At 56.9% G+C, this 13,711-nt stretch overlaps 6 protein-coding genes across 6 annotated transcripts; 3 read left to right on the plus strand and 3 right to left on the minus strand.

Annotated features, from left to right (window-relative positions):
* The first annotated feature begins 100 nt into the window (after nt 1-100).
* On the plus strand, nt 101-3,791 carry SCHCODRAFT_02610400 (uncharacterized protein). Its single transcript, XM_003038760.3, has 10 exons — nt 101-534; nt 586-734; nt 786-1,083; nt 1,134-1,312; nt 1,364-1,684; nt 1,737-1,900; nt 1,951-2,594; nt 2,647-2,939; nt 2,990-3,305; nt 3,358-3,791. Exons 1-10 carry the CDS (start codon nt 123-125, stop codon nt 3,639-3,641), a joined length of 3,060 nt encoding a protein of 1,019 aa, XP_003038806.1. The 5' UTR covers nt 101-122; the 3' UTR covers nt 3,642-3,791.
* Nucleotides 3,792-3,992: 201 nt separating this feature from the next.
* On the plus strand, nt 3,993-5,445 carry SCHCODRAFT_02610404 (proteasome activator pa28, REG alpha/beta subunit). The gene is made up of 11 exons (XM_003038759.3): nt 3,993-4,104; nt 4,157-4,219; nt 4,271-4,275; nt 4,324-4,582; nt 4,634-4,671; nt 4,727-4,735; nt 4,787-4,800; nt 4,852-4,869; nt 4,919-5,049; nt 5,096-5,209; nt 5,259-5,445. The coding sequence occupies exons 1-11, from the start codon at nt 4,063-4,065 to the stop codon at nt 5,298-5,300; spliced, it is 735 nt and encodes a 244-aa protein (XP_003038805.1). The 5' UTR covers nt 3,993-4,062; the 3' UTR covers nt 5,301-5,445.
* Nucleotides 5,446-5,744: 299 nt separating this feature from the next.
* Nucleotides 5,745-6,184, minus strand: SCHCODRAFT_02610406 (uncharacterized protein; the record flags this gene model as incomplete). Its single annotated transcript, XM_050344423.1, has 3 exons — nt 5,745-5,844; nt 5,873-5,959; nt 6,126-6,184. Coding segments are annotated over 2 exons (180 nt in total), but the record flags the coding sequence as incomplete, so codon positions are not given.
* Nucleotides 6,185-7,219: 1,035 nt separating this feature from the next.
* Nucleotides 7,220-9,205, minus strand: SCHCODRAFT_02489893 (MFS general substrate transporter; the record flags this gene model as incomplete). Its single annotated transcript, XM_003037433.1, has 4 exons — nt 7,220-8,151; nt 8,199-8,541; nt 8,595-8,865; nt 8,916-9,205. 4 exons carry the CDS (start codon nt 9,203-9,205, stop codon nt 7,220-7,222), a joined length of 1,836 nt encoding a protein of 611 aa, XP_003037479.1.
* Nucleotides 9,206-10,073: 868 nt separating this feature from the next.
* SCHCODRAFT_02528621 (WD40 repeat-like protein) lies at nt 10,074-11,892 on the minus strand. Its single transcript, XM_003037432.3, has 4 exons — nt 11,646-11,892; nt 11,282-11,596; nt 10,540-11,230; nt 10,074-10,485 (listed from the first exon to the last, which is right to left on the minus strand). Exons 1-4 carry the CDS (start codon nt 11,827-11,829, stop codon nt 10,167-10,169), a joined length of 1,509 nt encoding a protein of 502 aa, XP_003037478.1. The 5' UTR covers nt 11,830-11,892; the 3' UTR covers nt 10,074-10,166.
* A 122-nt stretch (nt 11,893-12,014) lies between these two features.
* On the plus strand, nt 12,015-13,544 carry SCHCODRAFT_02610416 (MAPEG-domain-containing protein). The gene is made up of 10 exons (XM_003038758.2): nt 12,015-12,225; nt 12,282-12,398; nt 12,452-12,515; nt 12,623-12,647; nt 12,697-12,714; nt 12,767-12,875; nt 12,927-12,948; nt 13,024-13,113; nt 13,174-13,216; nt 13,408-13,544. Exons 1-10 carry the CDS (start codon nt 12,158-12,160, stop codon nt 13,458-13,460), a joined length of 609 nt encoding a protein of 202 aa, XP_003038804.2. The 5' UTR covers nt 12,015-12,157; the 3' UTR covers nt 13,461-13,544.
* The last annotated feature ends 167 nt before the right edge of the window (nt 13,545-13,711 follow it).

Here is a 13,711-nt window from a genome sequence, read left to right on the forward strand (position 1 = left end):
GCTTGCGCTGAGTCGGCATTGTGAGTCACAATGGGCTTTTAATACCACGTGCGTTACGTCAGCTGGCTGAATGTGGCGTTCGCGCTGGACTTTCGTCCATCACATCCCTCGCGTCGACAGTCATGGCGGGGAACGAGGAGAACGATGCGGTCTCCGCTCTCGCGGGCTTCTCTCTCAACAGCTTGCTCAGTGATCTATCCCTTCCCGGAGGTGCTGGAATTACCAGCCAACTCGGCCTCGGCGGCGGCGCAGGCGCGCTTTCCTCAGAGCAAATATACAACGATGTCTACGAGGATGACTACGGCCCTTTCGAAGACGACGAGGATGAGGAGATACAGCAGATTCAAGACGCACCGCCTGCTGAGCCCCAGCCCAAGCAAAAGCGCGTCAAGGTCGTTAAACGGCTGGTTGAGCGACCGAAGACGGTGTACGAGCGGTTCCCGACGTTCGAGAAGAACAAAGTGCTGGACTTCACGGAGCTGTTTAGGGGGGAGACGATCAGGAAGTCGAGGATCGCGAGGAGGCCGTTTCATGGTGCGTGTACGTCCCACTGAGGTCGATCTGGTGAGCTGACTGAGCGCGTAGTTGAGTTGACATACGCGCGTAAACGCGAGGTGCCGAAGAACTACCTCGATCTAGTCGTGGGGGATACGAAGCGACAAGTGGAGAACAAGCGCGTCGAAGAGGTGGTCTCTGCAGGCAGCATTGAGTCGGACTTGCGACATGCGCTTGAGGTGCCCATTCTCACTTCCCTGTGCGTTTACGCGTCGCTAACACCCTCATAGGAACGCGACGGCACTGAATCAGCCGTCAACCTCCCACTACACGATCGCACCTTCGACCTCGTACTGCTTTCCAACTGGGAAGACCAGATTGTATACGACCCAGAGAGTGGCCCCACGGCCCACAGCTCGAAAGCCTTCGATATGCACGCCGATACTAGTCTGAATGCGCGGTTGAATGACAAGGTGGAGTCTGGCGCGTGGACGCAGAGCATTATCTGGGGTCCGCACCAGCCTTTCCGCGACTTCACTCAACTGGAGTTCAACCACGAAGACGATGTTGTGCCAGAGGAGAGGCAGGGTGCGTGGCATAAGTTTTCTGCAAGGTATCATGGGCTGACTCGTCGACAGTCGAGCAAACGCGGCCACGGAAGCGCTTCAGGCTCGATCCGAGCCAAGTTCGGGACAAGCTTAACATCTCGAACGACCAGTACTACGAGGTGTCGAAAGAGCGGCATCGCGTGCGGCAAACCTTCGGCCAGATCCAGGTCGAGCATGCCTACCCTGCGCAGAAGTTGCAGCTGCCCTTCGTACGTCATTCTCTTGGAAGGCTCCTATACAATACTAACTCTCACCTGCAGTACAAGACGCGCCTGTCCAAAGCCGAAGCTCGCTCCTTCCACCGCCCCGCCCTGCAATTCCCCAGCAACATCGAGCTCACCTTCTCCAAAGTGCGCACAGCAAAGAAGAAAAAGGACCGCGCAGGTCGCAAGCTTGGCAAGGGTGGCAACGTTGCCGAAGGCTTGCACAAAACCACTGACCTCAGTCTGCGCGATACGAGCAACTTCGTACTGTGTGAATACTCGGAGGAGCATCCGCCTGTGGTGCCCAACTTTGGTATGGGGAGCACGTTGGTGAATTACTACCGCAAGAAGGACGATAAGGATGAGTATGTGCCGAAGGTGAGTGTTCTTTGACTTTGTTTTGGTGGGCCTTTACTGAAGAGTCTTGAAGTTCGACTTGGGTGTACCATTCGTGCTCGAACCCCAAGATGATTCGCCGTTCATGAAGTTCGGCAACGTATACCCCGGTCAAGCTATACCCGCACTGTACAACAATCTCGTCCGCGCTCCTCTCTTCCGTCACAAACCTTACAACACTGACTTCCTTGTCGTTCGGTAAGCACGAGTCCTTTCCGGCGCCTGCCAGAATCTAACTATGTCAACAGCCACACCTACAAGGGTCAAGTTACCTACTACTTGCGGGAGATCAAGAACTTGTTCGTGGCTGGGCAAACCTACCCGGTTACCGAAGTTCCTGGTCCGCACTCCCGCAAGATCACCAGCACCATCAAGAACCGCCTGCAGATCATTGCCTTCAAGCTGCTCCGCAAGAGCGACGAGCAGCGTCTAAAGATCCACCGGCTCATGAAGTACTTCCCCGACCAAAATGAGCTGCAGATGCGCCAGCGGCTGAAGGAGTTCATGGAATACCACCGACGCGGCATTCACCAGGGCTTCTGGCGGTTGAAGGACCACCTTACCATCCCCTCGGACGCGGAGATGCTGAAGATGATCACGCCCGAGCAGGTCGTCCTGATGGAGAGCATGCAGGTCGGGCAGCGACATCTGGCGGACTGCGGGTACACGCAGACGGCGGAGGACTCGGACGACACGTCGAATTTGTCCATTGAGCAGCAGCTTGCGCCGTGGATCACGACGAAGAACTTTATTCTGGCGACGCAGGCGAAGGCGATGCTGAAGTTGCATGGGGAGGGTGATCCGTCTGGGCGCGGGGAGGCGTTCAACTTCATAAGGATATCGATGAAGGATATCTTTGTGAAGGCGGGGGAGAACTATGAAGAGAAGCTTGGTGAGTTGCTCGTCCTTCTTAAACAAGAAAAAAGTATTGACGAAAGACTCAGCGGAAGCAGAGAGCCGGCCCAAATCTGCGCATCGGTACAATGTTGCGGAACAGCAACAAATATACAAGAGCGAAGTCGAGCGGATATGGAAGGCTCAGTTCGACTCGTTGAGCCGGAAGGACGAGCCGCCACTCACGGAGGAGGACGAGCGCGAGTTTGCTCGCAAAGCTCGCGACGCCGCTGCCGCCCAACAGCGTCCGGAGGGTATGAGGGATTCGCCTATGCCTTCGGATGACCGGGAGGCCAGCATGGCCCCGGACTCGGTCAAGAAGGTTATGCGTATCAAACGCTTGGTACGTATCGTAGTACGGTGGCAAGAGTCCGACGCTCATCAACCGCCTAGATCGACGGTGTCTGGAAGACGGAGATCGTCCGCGATCCCGCCGTCATTCGCGCCTACATCCGCAGCCGCCAGATCCTCGAGGAAGAGTCGACGATGGCCGACAGCCTCGCGCCGACGGGCGACGCCGAGAAGGACAAGCGTGCGATGAAGCGTCTCGAGGAGGAGATTGCGCGCATGAAGAAGAACCAGGAACGGCGCCTGCACCGGAAGAACGCGAAGATCGTGAAGGAGGGCGGCACGCCGATGCAGCTGAACCGGCCTATCAAGCCGGACACGACGCGTCGGTGTGGGCATTGTGGGCAGATTGGGCATATGAGTGAGTGGTTGGGGGTAGAGGGAGCGATTGTGGTGTTAATGATTGTCTGCAGAAACGAACCGCAAGTGCCCGAGGTGGGCAGAGTTCAACAGTGCGACGCCGCCGATGCCTGTACCTACGCCGGCGAGCAACAATGCGGGACCAGCAAGCGTGACGAGCCCTCCGCCACCAGGTGGTATGGGCTTCAACCGCGGTCCTGCGTTCGGCTTCCCTGCTGCTGTGCCTTCGCCGCTTGCGACCAGTCCGCCAGTCAGTGCGATGGATGTGGACGACGATATGGGGTCTTCGTCGCAGACTGGCGGGCCGAAGCTCAAGTTGACCTTGAAGAGGTCATAGACTATACATATATTCTGTATTGGACGTTCCTGTATCATAGTGTAATCTACTGCTCTGCTATCGTCGGATGCTTTCAAGCATCTGGATCTCATTCGCGATGACCACTGGCTGTAGCCAACTGCCACCGAGAGAATAGCTATTCTTCCTTGTATGAGTGCCTCCATCGGAGGTCTACGGTGGCGATGGTCCTATTCTTCGTGCCCAGACCGACATACAATAGGTATTTGAGTGTGGCAATCGTATGCTTCGACCAGGGCGCGACACAGCGCGACGCGTCCCGCGTCACTTACGTCACGCGTCTGCTTATAACGAAGCGCGCGGGCGTCTATTCTTCGATCACCCTTTCTTGTCTTGCGCCCCCACATACCTTTCCTGTGGCCACCTAACTCTCTGCCTGACTTTCCACTTGACAATTCGTACAATGGCAGAACACATGGATAGCAAGACCGCTGCGAGGATCGAGGTGCGCCCATCGTCACTGGGATTGTGGCGATCACGACTCATACCGCGTCCAGGACTTCCGCAAGAAGATCACGGAAACCGGCGAGCACATCGTCTTTCATGTCTTCCCGGAGAAGGTGCGTGATAACACTCCCATACTTGCCCAACTGCCTGACAACACCTCCCAGATCTTGTCAGTATGACCATTGATGGCCCTCATCATACGCCTGACCACCTACAGGGAGCTCAATGATGCCGTACTGGCTGCCTCGTCCGTGAACTCGCCCTTCCACCCATCCCAGCCTACCGGTACCGATGCCACTGTACGCCCGCCTTCCGGGGAGGACGGGGTGGCGAAGAAGCGGAAGCGTGAGGAAGACGGCGCTGTGCCCGTGCCGGCGGGAACGGTGTATTATCCTCAATCAGTGGCCGCGAATCAGCGCCTGCTGGGCCTCCACGATGTTATCAAGCGCGAGTGCGAGCAGCTTGGCACGCTGGTGGTAGGTCTACTCGTGTGAGGTGGAGGGCATTGCAGGTTAATGCGTCTGCAGGAACAAGTCAAGCTATGGATCACGTTGACGATGCCCAAGTATGTGCTATCGCAGCTCTTCTGTGGGAGATCTGTGCTGACGAACTTCTAACAGGATAGAAGAGTAAGTCCCGCTCCCGCATACCGTACTTGTACTCATGTGCTTGATGATCAGTGGGGACAACTTTGGTGAGGAGACTGTTGCCCATGACATTGTGGCGCGCTAACACTTTCCATCAGGCGTCGAGATCCAGACAGGTGACTGCCTTCTCAGCCGTTGGATTCCTTGTTACTGATCATTGGACAGAGGTGCTCAACGAGCTCGACCGCGTGCACCAGAGCGCGTACAACCTCCGCGACCTCGCTCGCCAGCACCATCTCGAACGGGCGAAGATCTGCTCCAAGCTCATCAAGTACCCGAATATCGAGGACTACACGGTACGCTATCATCCTGCATCTTGAAGTATGCTCACACCTCGCTCAGATGGCCCTCCGCGAGCACGACGAGAAGCATGTGCGCGTAGCGAGGGAGAACCTGACTGACGTTCGCGATCTTTATGCGGTCATGACCGATCTTATCCATAAGAACATCACCAAGGTATGTTTTTGTGCTATCGGGCGTGCGACCTATCTGACTGTGGCTATAGATTCGCGCGCCGAAGGCGAATAACAACTCTGGATTCTACTAGAGGACTTACTAGGACGGCCATGTATCGGATAGCTATCAAGGTCATCTAGAGCTCAACGACTGCGGCATTCTTCTTATAGAGTACACAGCTGTGCATCTTCAAGTACCCTTTCTGATTTGCTGGGAATGCAGAGCGATGTACATCATGGCTAAAGGGAAAGGCAGGCATCGTAATGCCGACCTAACTCTTCGTCCCGGACCTCTGCTGAAAGGACGGGAGATAGACACGGCTACATCAGTGGGTTCGTGGACGAAAGTTACTGGTCCAAGGCCACGGCAAATTCCGAAAGTTGAACTTCGTGACTGTCGCGTGACTAAACCCTCCCATTGGCAGGCTGGACTTGAGGTCTGCAGCGTCTCTGAACTCATCCCGCGACAATAACTCGAAAGGCCGTTTCACGGCAGAGCCCGCTACCATTCAGGACTTCGACATGGCTTTAGTTCTGCTCTACTCAATTTCTCAAAACCTTTGCATCGCAAGTCCAGACGAGTAGGCAATGACAGGCAACGGAGCGGGCGAAAAATGCCCTCGCCAGTAAATTGTGCTTCCCGCGCACTTTTGAGCTCACGGACAAGCAAAGGGGTCGTACACAAGAGCCCTCCGGCTCGTGACCAGGCCAGCATCGCTCCCTCACCAGTACCATCCATACCATGAAGCAGCTGCCCGTCGCGTGCCCTTGTTCAGCCATGCGCAGAGCTTCACATGATTGTTCTCGCCGCCGCCATTCAGTAGAATCGGGCAATTTGAGGGAGCCAGAACGTTGGTATAGCTCTGTGCCCAGCAGCCCATCGACGCTGCACTGAACATCCCACGAGATGACGAGACTTCTGAGCTGCTGCTATACAGTGCCGCCAGAGGTCAGTAGCCATTTTTCTCGCGGCGCTGAAAGTCAGACACGGTATCGACGCCAGATGGCGGCGAAGAAGTGAGCGCAAGAGAGAAGCCGTATACGGCGGATGCCGAATGATCGAGACCTTCGAAGGCCCAACATGTGCATTGCACGTGACCGTCCTCAGAATCCGTCAGTCTCCGCCAAGAGCGGTTTTGCGTTCCGTCCCCAAAACCCACTACCATAAATAACTCGAAAAGCCGTTTCACGGCAAAGCCCGCTACCATTGAGACCGTTGAGGACTTCGTTATGGCTTCAGATATGCCCTATCTACTTTCGAAGATGTATGCATTGCAAGTTCAGGCAAGTGAATACTGAAACCAGGCAACGAAGCAAAAGGCATCCTCGCCACTGGCAGGATATCGTGCTTCACACGTACTTTAGACCCGGCTGACAAGCGAAGGGCCCAAGGTCGTACACTGGACCTCTCCGGCCCATGACCGCGCCAGCATCGCTCCCTCCCCATCCACACAACAGAGCTGCTGCCCCTTGCGTGCCCTTGCCCAAAAATGCGCAGAGTTCAGCATAGCTTTTCTCACTGCTGCTTGCTAGTGAGTAATGGGCAATCCGAGGAAGCCAGAGCGATGGAAAAGCTCTGCACCCATCGGCCCTTCGATGCCGCACTGAACATCCCTTGAGACGACGAGAGTTCTGACATGTTGCTAGAAAGATACCACCAGAGACCGCTAGTCATTGCTCGCGCCACGCTGAAGGTTTGACACGGGGTTGACGCGGGATGGCGCCGAGGAAGGGGGAAAGCTGACTACTACGGCAGATGCCGAGTGGTCGAGACCTTTGAAGGCCCCGACATGTGATGTGCACGTGACAGTCCTCAAAATCCGTCAGTCTCGGCTAAGAGCGGTTTTGCGTTCCGTCCCCAAAACCCACTACCATAAATGGTAGCGGGAATGGTAGCGGGAATTGTTGCCAAGTCCCCGCGTGAATATACACCGCGAGAGAGTCAGGAATACATGAGAAATCTACGATACATTATGCCATGAAGGGACCACCTAAAACCCATGCCCAATATCTAGAAAAGCACACCCTTAACCTGCTCGAGGTCGGACAACTTGATGTTCTTGATCAAGAACACGAAGCCCAGCGCGAGCGCCATGATCGAGGTACCCGCGATCAGCATACGGCTCTGTGCATCACCGTACGCTGCTTGGATAGCAGTGCGCACAGGGTCGCCGACGGGGTAGCTAAGTTGGACGTCGATGTCGTTGTAGATGTTCTCCCAGTCCGCCAACGCGTCCTCGGGGAGGTACTTTTGGAGCGCGCCAGGGAGGGTGTTGGTCCAGATTGCGCCGGACACGGCGCTACCTACCGCGCCGCCCACGTAGCCAAACAGACCGAGCAGCGCGAGCATGGCGGCGTTGTTGTTCTGCGTCGAGGCCGCGAGCACTGCGACCTGCTCGCAGATGATAATCGCGCCGCCGCCGATAGCCATGAACACCTGGCACATCACGATATACCCGATGCTCATCCCCGGCCTCCGGAAATATATCATCAAGCCCTGGAACAGCATAAACAGCGGCACGCTCCACATCAGCAGCCACCTGAAGCGCCCCGTGCGCCGGATGAGCAGCCCGACGCCGATGAGCCACACGCCGTTGACGACGTCGAAGATGGAGGCGATGTAGCCGGCCTCAGCGACGGAGGTGTCGAAGACGATCATGAGGAAGGAGGAGTAGTAGTCGTCCCAGCAGTAGTACGAGATCTGGTAGGTGAAGTCGATGAGGCACGCGCCGAGAACGGTGCGATTCGTGAGGAGCTCCCAGGGGATGAAGGGCTTCGGTGCCACATATTTCTCCACGAAGCCGAAGGCGACGAGGGTGAAGAAGCCGATGATGACCATGGCGATGAAGCCGGGCGAGCGCCACGAGTCGCCGTACTGCTCAATGATGGAGAAGGGGAGCAGGAAGAGGACAAGGCCGCCGGCGATGAGGAAGATGCCGAGGACTGCGATGTAAGCACTGGGCGACAAAACCGGAGGAGGCAGAACTCACTGTCGAACTCAACGGTATAGTAAAGGATGGATTGCATGAGCGTGCGACCGCTGCTTTCCCTTTCTACGACGAGTCCACTCTTCGCCGCCTTGTGTTTGTTGTACTGCAGCGTGGCCAAGAGGGGCATAGCGACAAACGGAAGGACGATGGCGAAGATACCGAAGCCCCATCGCCAATTGGTTTCGGCAAAGTGCTCAGACGCCTTGGAGCCAGCGTATGCCGTGATGATGTACGGGGAGGAGGTGAAGGCGTAGGCCAACCCTCGAGACTTGAGCGACGAGGTATCCGCAGTGATCACGTCCACGCAGAAAATCATGCCCGAGAAGCCAATGCCATAAAACACCTGGAGTGGGGTCAGCTGTGTCTATATGTTTCATCGCCAATAACCATGCTTACCTGCGATGCGCAGTAGGTGCCGATATCCTTGCATGTAGCCGAGAGGATCAAGCCCAGGGTGGCGAACATGGTCATGACGGCGAGACCGACTGAACGGTCCCACAAGTTGAGAACCTTGGCCACGACCATGTAGGTAGCCGCGCTCATCACGTTAGACACGATGGCGATAACGGGGAGCAGCGAGTGGGACTGGAAGTCGGACGTGACGAAAGCGGATAGATTGGAGGTGATGGACGACTGGAAAGCGTTGACCATGTACAGGCCGAACATGCTGCGAGGACGTGTAAGTCGTAGGAAGACAGATAAGTGGGAAAGGCGTACAAGATGTAGACGATGATCAAGGACGTCTTCGACCAGACCTGGGTGATGGCAGCCGCCTGCTTGACACCAGGCTGCGCGTTCGCATCGGTCAACCCATCGAGGCCGTGAGCCTGAGGCTCATCCGAGTGGGGGAGACTCGGTGGGTGGGCTGGCTCATTGCTCGACTCGAGGTCCTTTTCCGACTTGACATCGTCCGCTGATGGGTCCACGCCAACGACCTGATCCTGGGTCGTCGGCTCGACGACGCTAGCCGGTGCTCTCCGGACGAGCGAGAGCAAGTTCGACCTCATGATGTGCGAGCGAGGTGAGTGGGGTCGAGGTGGATGGATTCCCTCTCGGCGCCGACTCGCACCCACCAGGACCTTTATACGACCGGATCGAGGGAGTTGCGATCTCGCGCACCTCAGGGGCGAAGCTGCGGGTTATCAAAATCTGATTAGATTAATGTGCATGATTAGATACCGAGATTAGATCCCGACCGCTGCGTACCTGGCCTGGTCGCGTACCCGGCGCTCGACGGCGAGGTGACTGGTGTACTCGTCAACGTTGATTGGCGCGGGGGATGGTGGTGGCGCACGTCGGCGGCTCCTGGCGTCACTGCGAGCGTTGCTTTCGTTAGGCCGAGTTGGCGAGTTTCCTACACCTGCTTCGAAAGCGAAAATTGCACAGTCAGTTGCAATTGAGATCATCAACGACTACGATGTCATATGCAGGTTGCGTGCACCAACCTGCACATATCCGTTGTCGATGTTCGTTCTCGTTGGCCCACTTGAAACGGATATTCACGGCCCCCGGCCAGGGGACATCCGTCTCAGTCTTTTCTCTGCAATTGAGAGGTGGGATAATCGCTCGCCGAAGGCCTGGAGTTACTCTGGGCCGCCCATGCAGAATGTCACTGAGGCATTCCTCTCAGGATCAGGAGCAGGAGGCGATGGCGTGAATCGCAATGAACGAAGAGATGAGAATCAAAGAGCGTCAACACACGACCAAACAGTGGCTTGATGGAATTGCCCAAATTCGGATCAAGGGCCACCACGAGGCTTTACCTTCCTCGAAAATAAATGCATCCGCTACGAGGCAGGGCAGGGCAGGGCTTGGCGCAGTTCCGCCCGAGCCTGGCGTGTGCTCACAATTACTTTCAGGGCGGCGGAATGCAGTGGGCGAAAGCCTGGTGCCACAAATTCTTGTGCCACAAACAACATATGTCGATAGAAAATACAGCGCGATAGCTAGCAGGTATACAAGAGAACTCTACACAGAGATAGTTTTGAACACGTTGAACGAGTCGAACGCGGTAGTGATGACGGCGCCCGGGATCTGCGGGTGCCAATGCACCTCCTTCACGTCCTTCTGGCCCTGGTGGACGAAGAGGAGCTGCGGGGGCACGTCGCCCTCGGCCATGTCCGCGCCGCCGAGCTCTTCCTCGTCCTGCTCGACGGCGAGGTCCCAGAGGGTGGTCTGGTCATCGGCGCCGGAGGCGGCGAAGACGGAATCCTCGGTGGGGTGCCATTCGACGGAGGTAACGGGGGCTTTGTGCCAGTTGAAGGCGGCGACGGGGGTGGGTTGCGGGCTGAGTCAAGAAAGGTGAGTAGGGGTGAAGGTAGGCTTCGAGGGACGGACGTACCCGGTTTGCTTGACACTTCGCAAGTCCCAGACACGAAGCGCGCCATCGTCACCGCCGGATACGAGGAGATAGCTCGACGATTTATTCCAGCTAATCACATTCACGTCGCTCTCGTGCGCATCCGTCAAAGCCGCGACGCTCTTCCGCCCCTTCGCGCGCACATCCCACAAGCGGATGCTCGCATCAGCTGAACACGACGCAAACACCGTCGGTTCAGATGGCGACCATTGCAAATCCTCCACGCTCGACGTGTGCGACGCGAAGGGCTGCCCGAGCGGCGTAAAGCCCGACTGCGACGTCGTCGTCAGGTAGATCTTCGCATGCACATCACCCGTCAACAACCGCAATGCCCCCGGGCCAGACGCGGCCCAGTCCATCGCGAAGCCCTCGGCGCGGCCGTGCGAGTTGAGGGTAAAGGCGGGCGTGTGGGTGCGCGATTTGTCGTAGGTGTACCCTGGCACGTCGAGAGATTCGATGAGGGGGCGGACGTCCCAGATGTGGACCTTGCCGGTTTCGGACCAGGTTGCGGTGTAGTAGGGTGAGGAGGGTGGGGGGAGGCCGGTGCCGGCGGGCAGGGGTTGGGCGCGGACGCGATTGATTCCGCCGAGGTGGGGGACGGAGCGGTATTCGAGGACGGCATCTTCATCGAGGGACTCTTCGTCCTCGTCGTCATCATCGTTGTCGGAATCGTCTGGAGAGCGTGATTAATATGGAGATACTACCAGTGGAACTCAAGACTCACCCGCATCGCGCTGTGTCTTATGCAATGAGGACATTTTGTAGACGAGCAGCTCATTGTTCTTCGCCGTATCGGCCTGTGTACCGGCGGCGATATACGCGGTGGCGGGGAAGCGCTGGCGTCCGTCCCCTAGGTTATCGCGCAGGACGTCGAAGGAGAGACATGGCCACATGACGTGCATGGTATGGCGCATAATATATACGGAGTCGTCTGGTTCGAGGATCTCGTCCGCGCCGAGGGTGTGCGATCCAGGAATGTACGCGGTGCGCGCAGGTGCTGGTGCTTCTTCGTCCTCAGCGGCACCATCGACGTCCATGCCTGCCAGCACATGAGATGGGTAGAAGTATCCCCTATAGTGAGTACGCACCATCTTCCTGGTCCTCCCCCGCATCATGCACCTCCTCGTCGCTCTCGATCTCATCTTCCCACTGATCCTCAAACTCCCCCATCTCATCAGTCGTCCCCATCGACCGCCTCGGCCCACTCCCTGAGGCCTTCGCGTACGGCTGCCCCTCACTGAGCGTCTCTGTCGTTGCTGTTCTCTTCGACATCGTGTATACGTAGATATGGGGGCAAGGGGGAACGTCGGTGCCGTGTCTACGCCTCGAAGTCCAACTTTCTGCGATGGCGATCAAATTTGCTACCGATCAATCATCGCGCCAAGTCGCGGATCTCCGGCCCGATCCCCGGATGGCGCAAGTGAGCGCGTCGCTGGCGAGCTCGCTTTGGCGCGCTTGACCGCCCATATCACTTGTTCGCGCCCTCCAGGACGATGCAGAGGCCGCTGGACATCGCTGAAAGTTGGTGGAGGGAGAGGGGGCGATGGGGACCTTAACGAGCGAGCTGTCCGCTCGGTTATGGCTAGCCGGGCGCCGCCGAATGCACGCGCGTCAGTGCTTCCAGCGCATTCGCTCTCGTGCGAGTTCTGACCAGAGTCTGATTGTACGGTGCGTCTGCGGGAGGATATCCGTTCAATTTGCGGGGGCTTATATAGGGCGGACAGCACGCTTGGATTCTACAAGTTCTATTCCCTTCTGCTCGCACACGACTATCCAACAGCCTCGCAACCAACCCACATAACCTCCCCCAATATGCCTTTCACCCTTGTCCTCCCTGACGGGTACGTAGTTGTGGATTGATGTCCCTTGCTGGAGCTCTGACACGATTGTACAGCTTCCAGTACCTTGGCGCTGCATTTGCGTCGACGATCTGGCTGCAAGTCTGGCAGGCCCTTCTTGTGAGTTCGGCCCCCTCCAGTCATGTCCATACACATGCAAAATACCATCCCCTCCCCCTATCATGGTCATCATACTCGATTCTGGCCCATACTAACGGTCATATCAGGTCGGCCGTGCCCGGAAAGCAGCTGGTACGTACGCGCACCATTCAGCTTTTCGCCTGTACTCATCGGCGCACAGGCATCCAGTACCCTCGTCGTAAGTGGGATATGCCAGATCCTCCTAGCCTTTTTGCTTACCTGAATGAAAGTGTACGCTGAGAAGGCAGAGGAGGAGGCCTCGTTCCTCGCCAAGAAGTTCAACTGCACTCAGCGCGCGCACCAGAACACCCTTGAGCAGATGCCTTTGATATGCACTGCGTAAGTGAAGAGTCCTTAGTCTCTGTTACGGTCAACTTATTTTTTGTACAGCACCGCTCTGTCTGCCCTCAAGGTTCGTGGACTGAAAAGAACCGCATATATCAACAGTAGCTGACGTCCTCCCCTTGCTTTCCCACAACTCAAACAGTACCCCACATTCGCTGCCGGCGCTCTCGGCCTCTGGACTGTCGGGCGTGTACTCTACACGCTCGGGTACATCACGGGCGACCCGTCCAAGGTTCGTTCGGCGGTCCTTACGTTGCTTCACCGCAGACAACTGACACGGTTTTGCGCATAGCGTCAGGCCCGCGGCGGTTGGATTGGCTCGCTTTGCTTCTTGGGTACGTCGCCATTTAGCTGGGTCTCTTCCTGCTCTTTTCGTCCAAACTGTATCCCTCCCCGTCGTTACTCACCCCACCACGTTCCCGCTGCTTCCGACGTTCCCGCTTTTGCCCGCACGGTTTCTTTGCATTCATCTGTGCCACGTTCGAGGTGTCATCTCCACGGAGCTTGTTCTGACCGTTTCTCACAGCTCTTGCTTCAACTGGCACGTATGTCGCTGGGGCTCTGGCGCTTGGCCACTAAATATCTGGTTTATTAAAGACCAAAAGCGTGTGTATATTCTCTACTCGTGCAATATATCCGGGACGATAGTCTCCTCTGCGGCGACATGTCGGGTGCGGATCTCTGTCGGTGGAGGCGTGAAGGTAGGTGACGCGTGTTTTGTCTGGGACTGGTCTCTTCGTGGAGCGCGTTATCGCCGTGCGAGCAACGACCAAAAGGTCCACAACTGTTGTGAGGGAGCCCGCCACTGCAAGTTCAGGCCTTCGAGGTAG

This window comes from Schizophyllum commune, assembly GCF_000143185.2.
Source record: "Schizophyllum commune H4-8 unplaced genomic scaffold SCHCOscaffold_2, whole genome shotgun sequence".
Classification (NCBI taxonomy): Eukaryota; Fungi; Basidiomycota; class Agaricomycetes; order Agaricales; family Schizophyllaceae; genus Schizophyllum; species Schizophyllum commune.

What these genes read in the sequence shown, in the direction of transcription:
- SCHCODRAFT_02610400 (XM_003038760.3), top strand. Translation starts at nt 123, where the DNA reads ATGGCGGGGAACGAGGAGAACGATGCGGTCTCCGCTCTCGCGGGCTTC. An exon ending in TGTGCCAGAGGAGAGGCAGG is followed by an intron (nt 1,084 to 1,133) that starts GTGCGTGGCATA and finishes ACTCGTCGACAG; the next exon opens with TCGAGCAAACGCGGCCACGG. An exon ending in ACTGACTTCCTTGTCGTTCG is followed by an intron (nt 1,901 to 1,950) that starts GTAAGCACGAGT and finishes CTATGTCAACAG; the next exon opens with CCACACCTACAAGGGTCAAG.
- SCHCODRAFT_02610404 (XM_003038759.3), top strand. Translation starts at nt 4,063, where the DNA reads ATGGCAGAACACATGGATAGCAAGACCGCTGCGAGGATCGAG. An exon ending in AGACCGCTGCGAGGATCGAG is followed by an intron (nt 4,105 to 4,156) that starts GTGCGCCCATCG and finishes TACCGCGTCCAG; the next exon opens with GACTTCCGCAAGAAGATCAC. An exon ending in TCCATAAGAACATCACCAAG is followed by an intron (nt 5,210 to 5,258) that starts GTATGTTTTTGT and finishes CTGTGGCTATAG; the next exon opens with ATTCGCGCGCCGAAGGCGAA.
- SCHCODRAFT_02528621 (XM_003037432.3), bottom strand. Translation starts at nt 11,829, where the DNA reads ATGTCGAAGAGAACAGCAACGACAGAGACGCTCAGTGAGGGGCAGCCG. An exon ending in TAAGACACAGCGCGATGCGG is followed by an intron (nt 11,231 to 11,281) that starts GTGAGTCTTGAG and finishes CACGCTCTCCAG; the next exon opens with ACGATTCCGACAACGATGAT. An exon ending in CGAAGTGTCAAGCAAACCGG is followed by an intron (nt 10,486 to 10,539) that starts GTACGTCCGTCC and finishes TTCTTGACTCAG; the next exon opens with CCCGCAACCCACCCCCGTCG.
- SCHCODRAFT_02610416 (XM_003038758.2), top strand. Translation starts at nt 12,158, where the DNA reads ATGCACGCGCGTCAGTGCTTCCAGCGCATTCGCTCTCGTGCGAGTTCT. An exon ending in GACCAGAGTCTGATTGTACG is followed by an intron (nt 12,226 to 12,281) that starts GTGCGTCTGCGG and finishes TAGGGCGGACAG; the next exon opens with CACGCTTGGATTCTACAAGT. An exon ending in AAGTCTGGCAGGCCCTTCTT is followed by an intron (nt 12,516 to 12,622) that starts GTGAGTTCGGCC and finishes CGGTCATATCAG; the next exon opens with GTCGGCCGTGCCCGGAAAGC.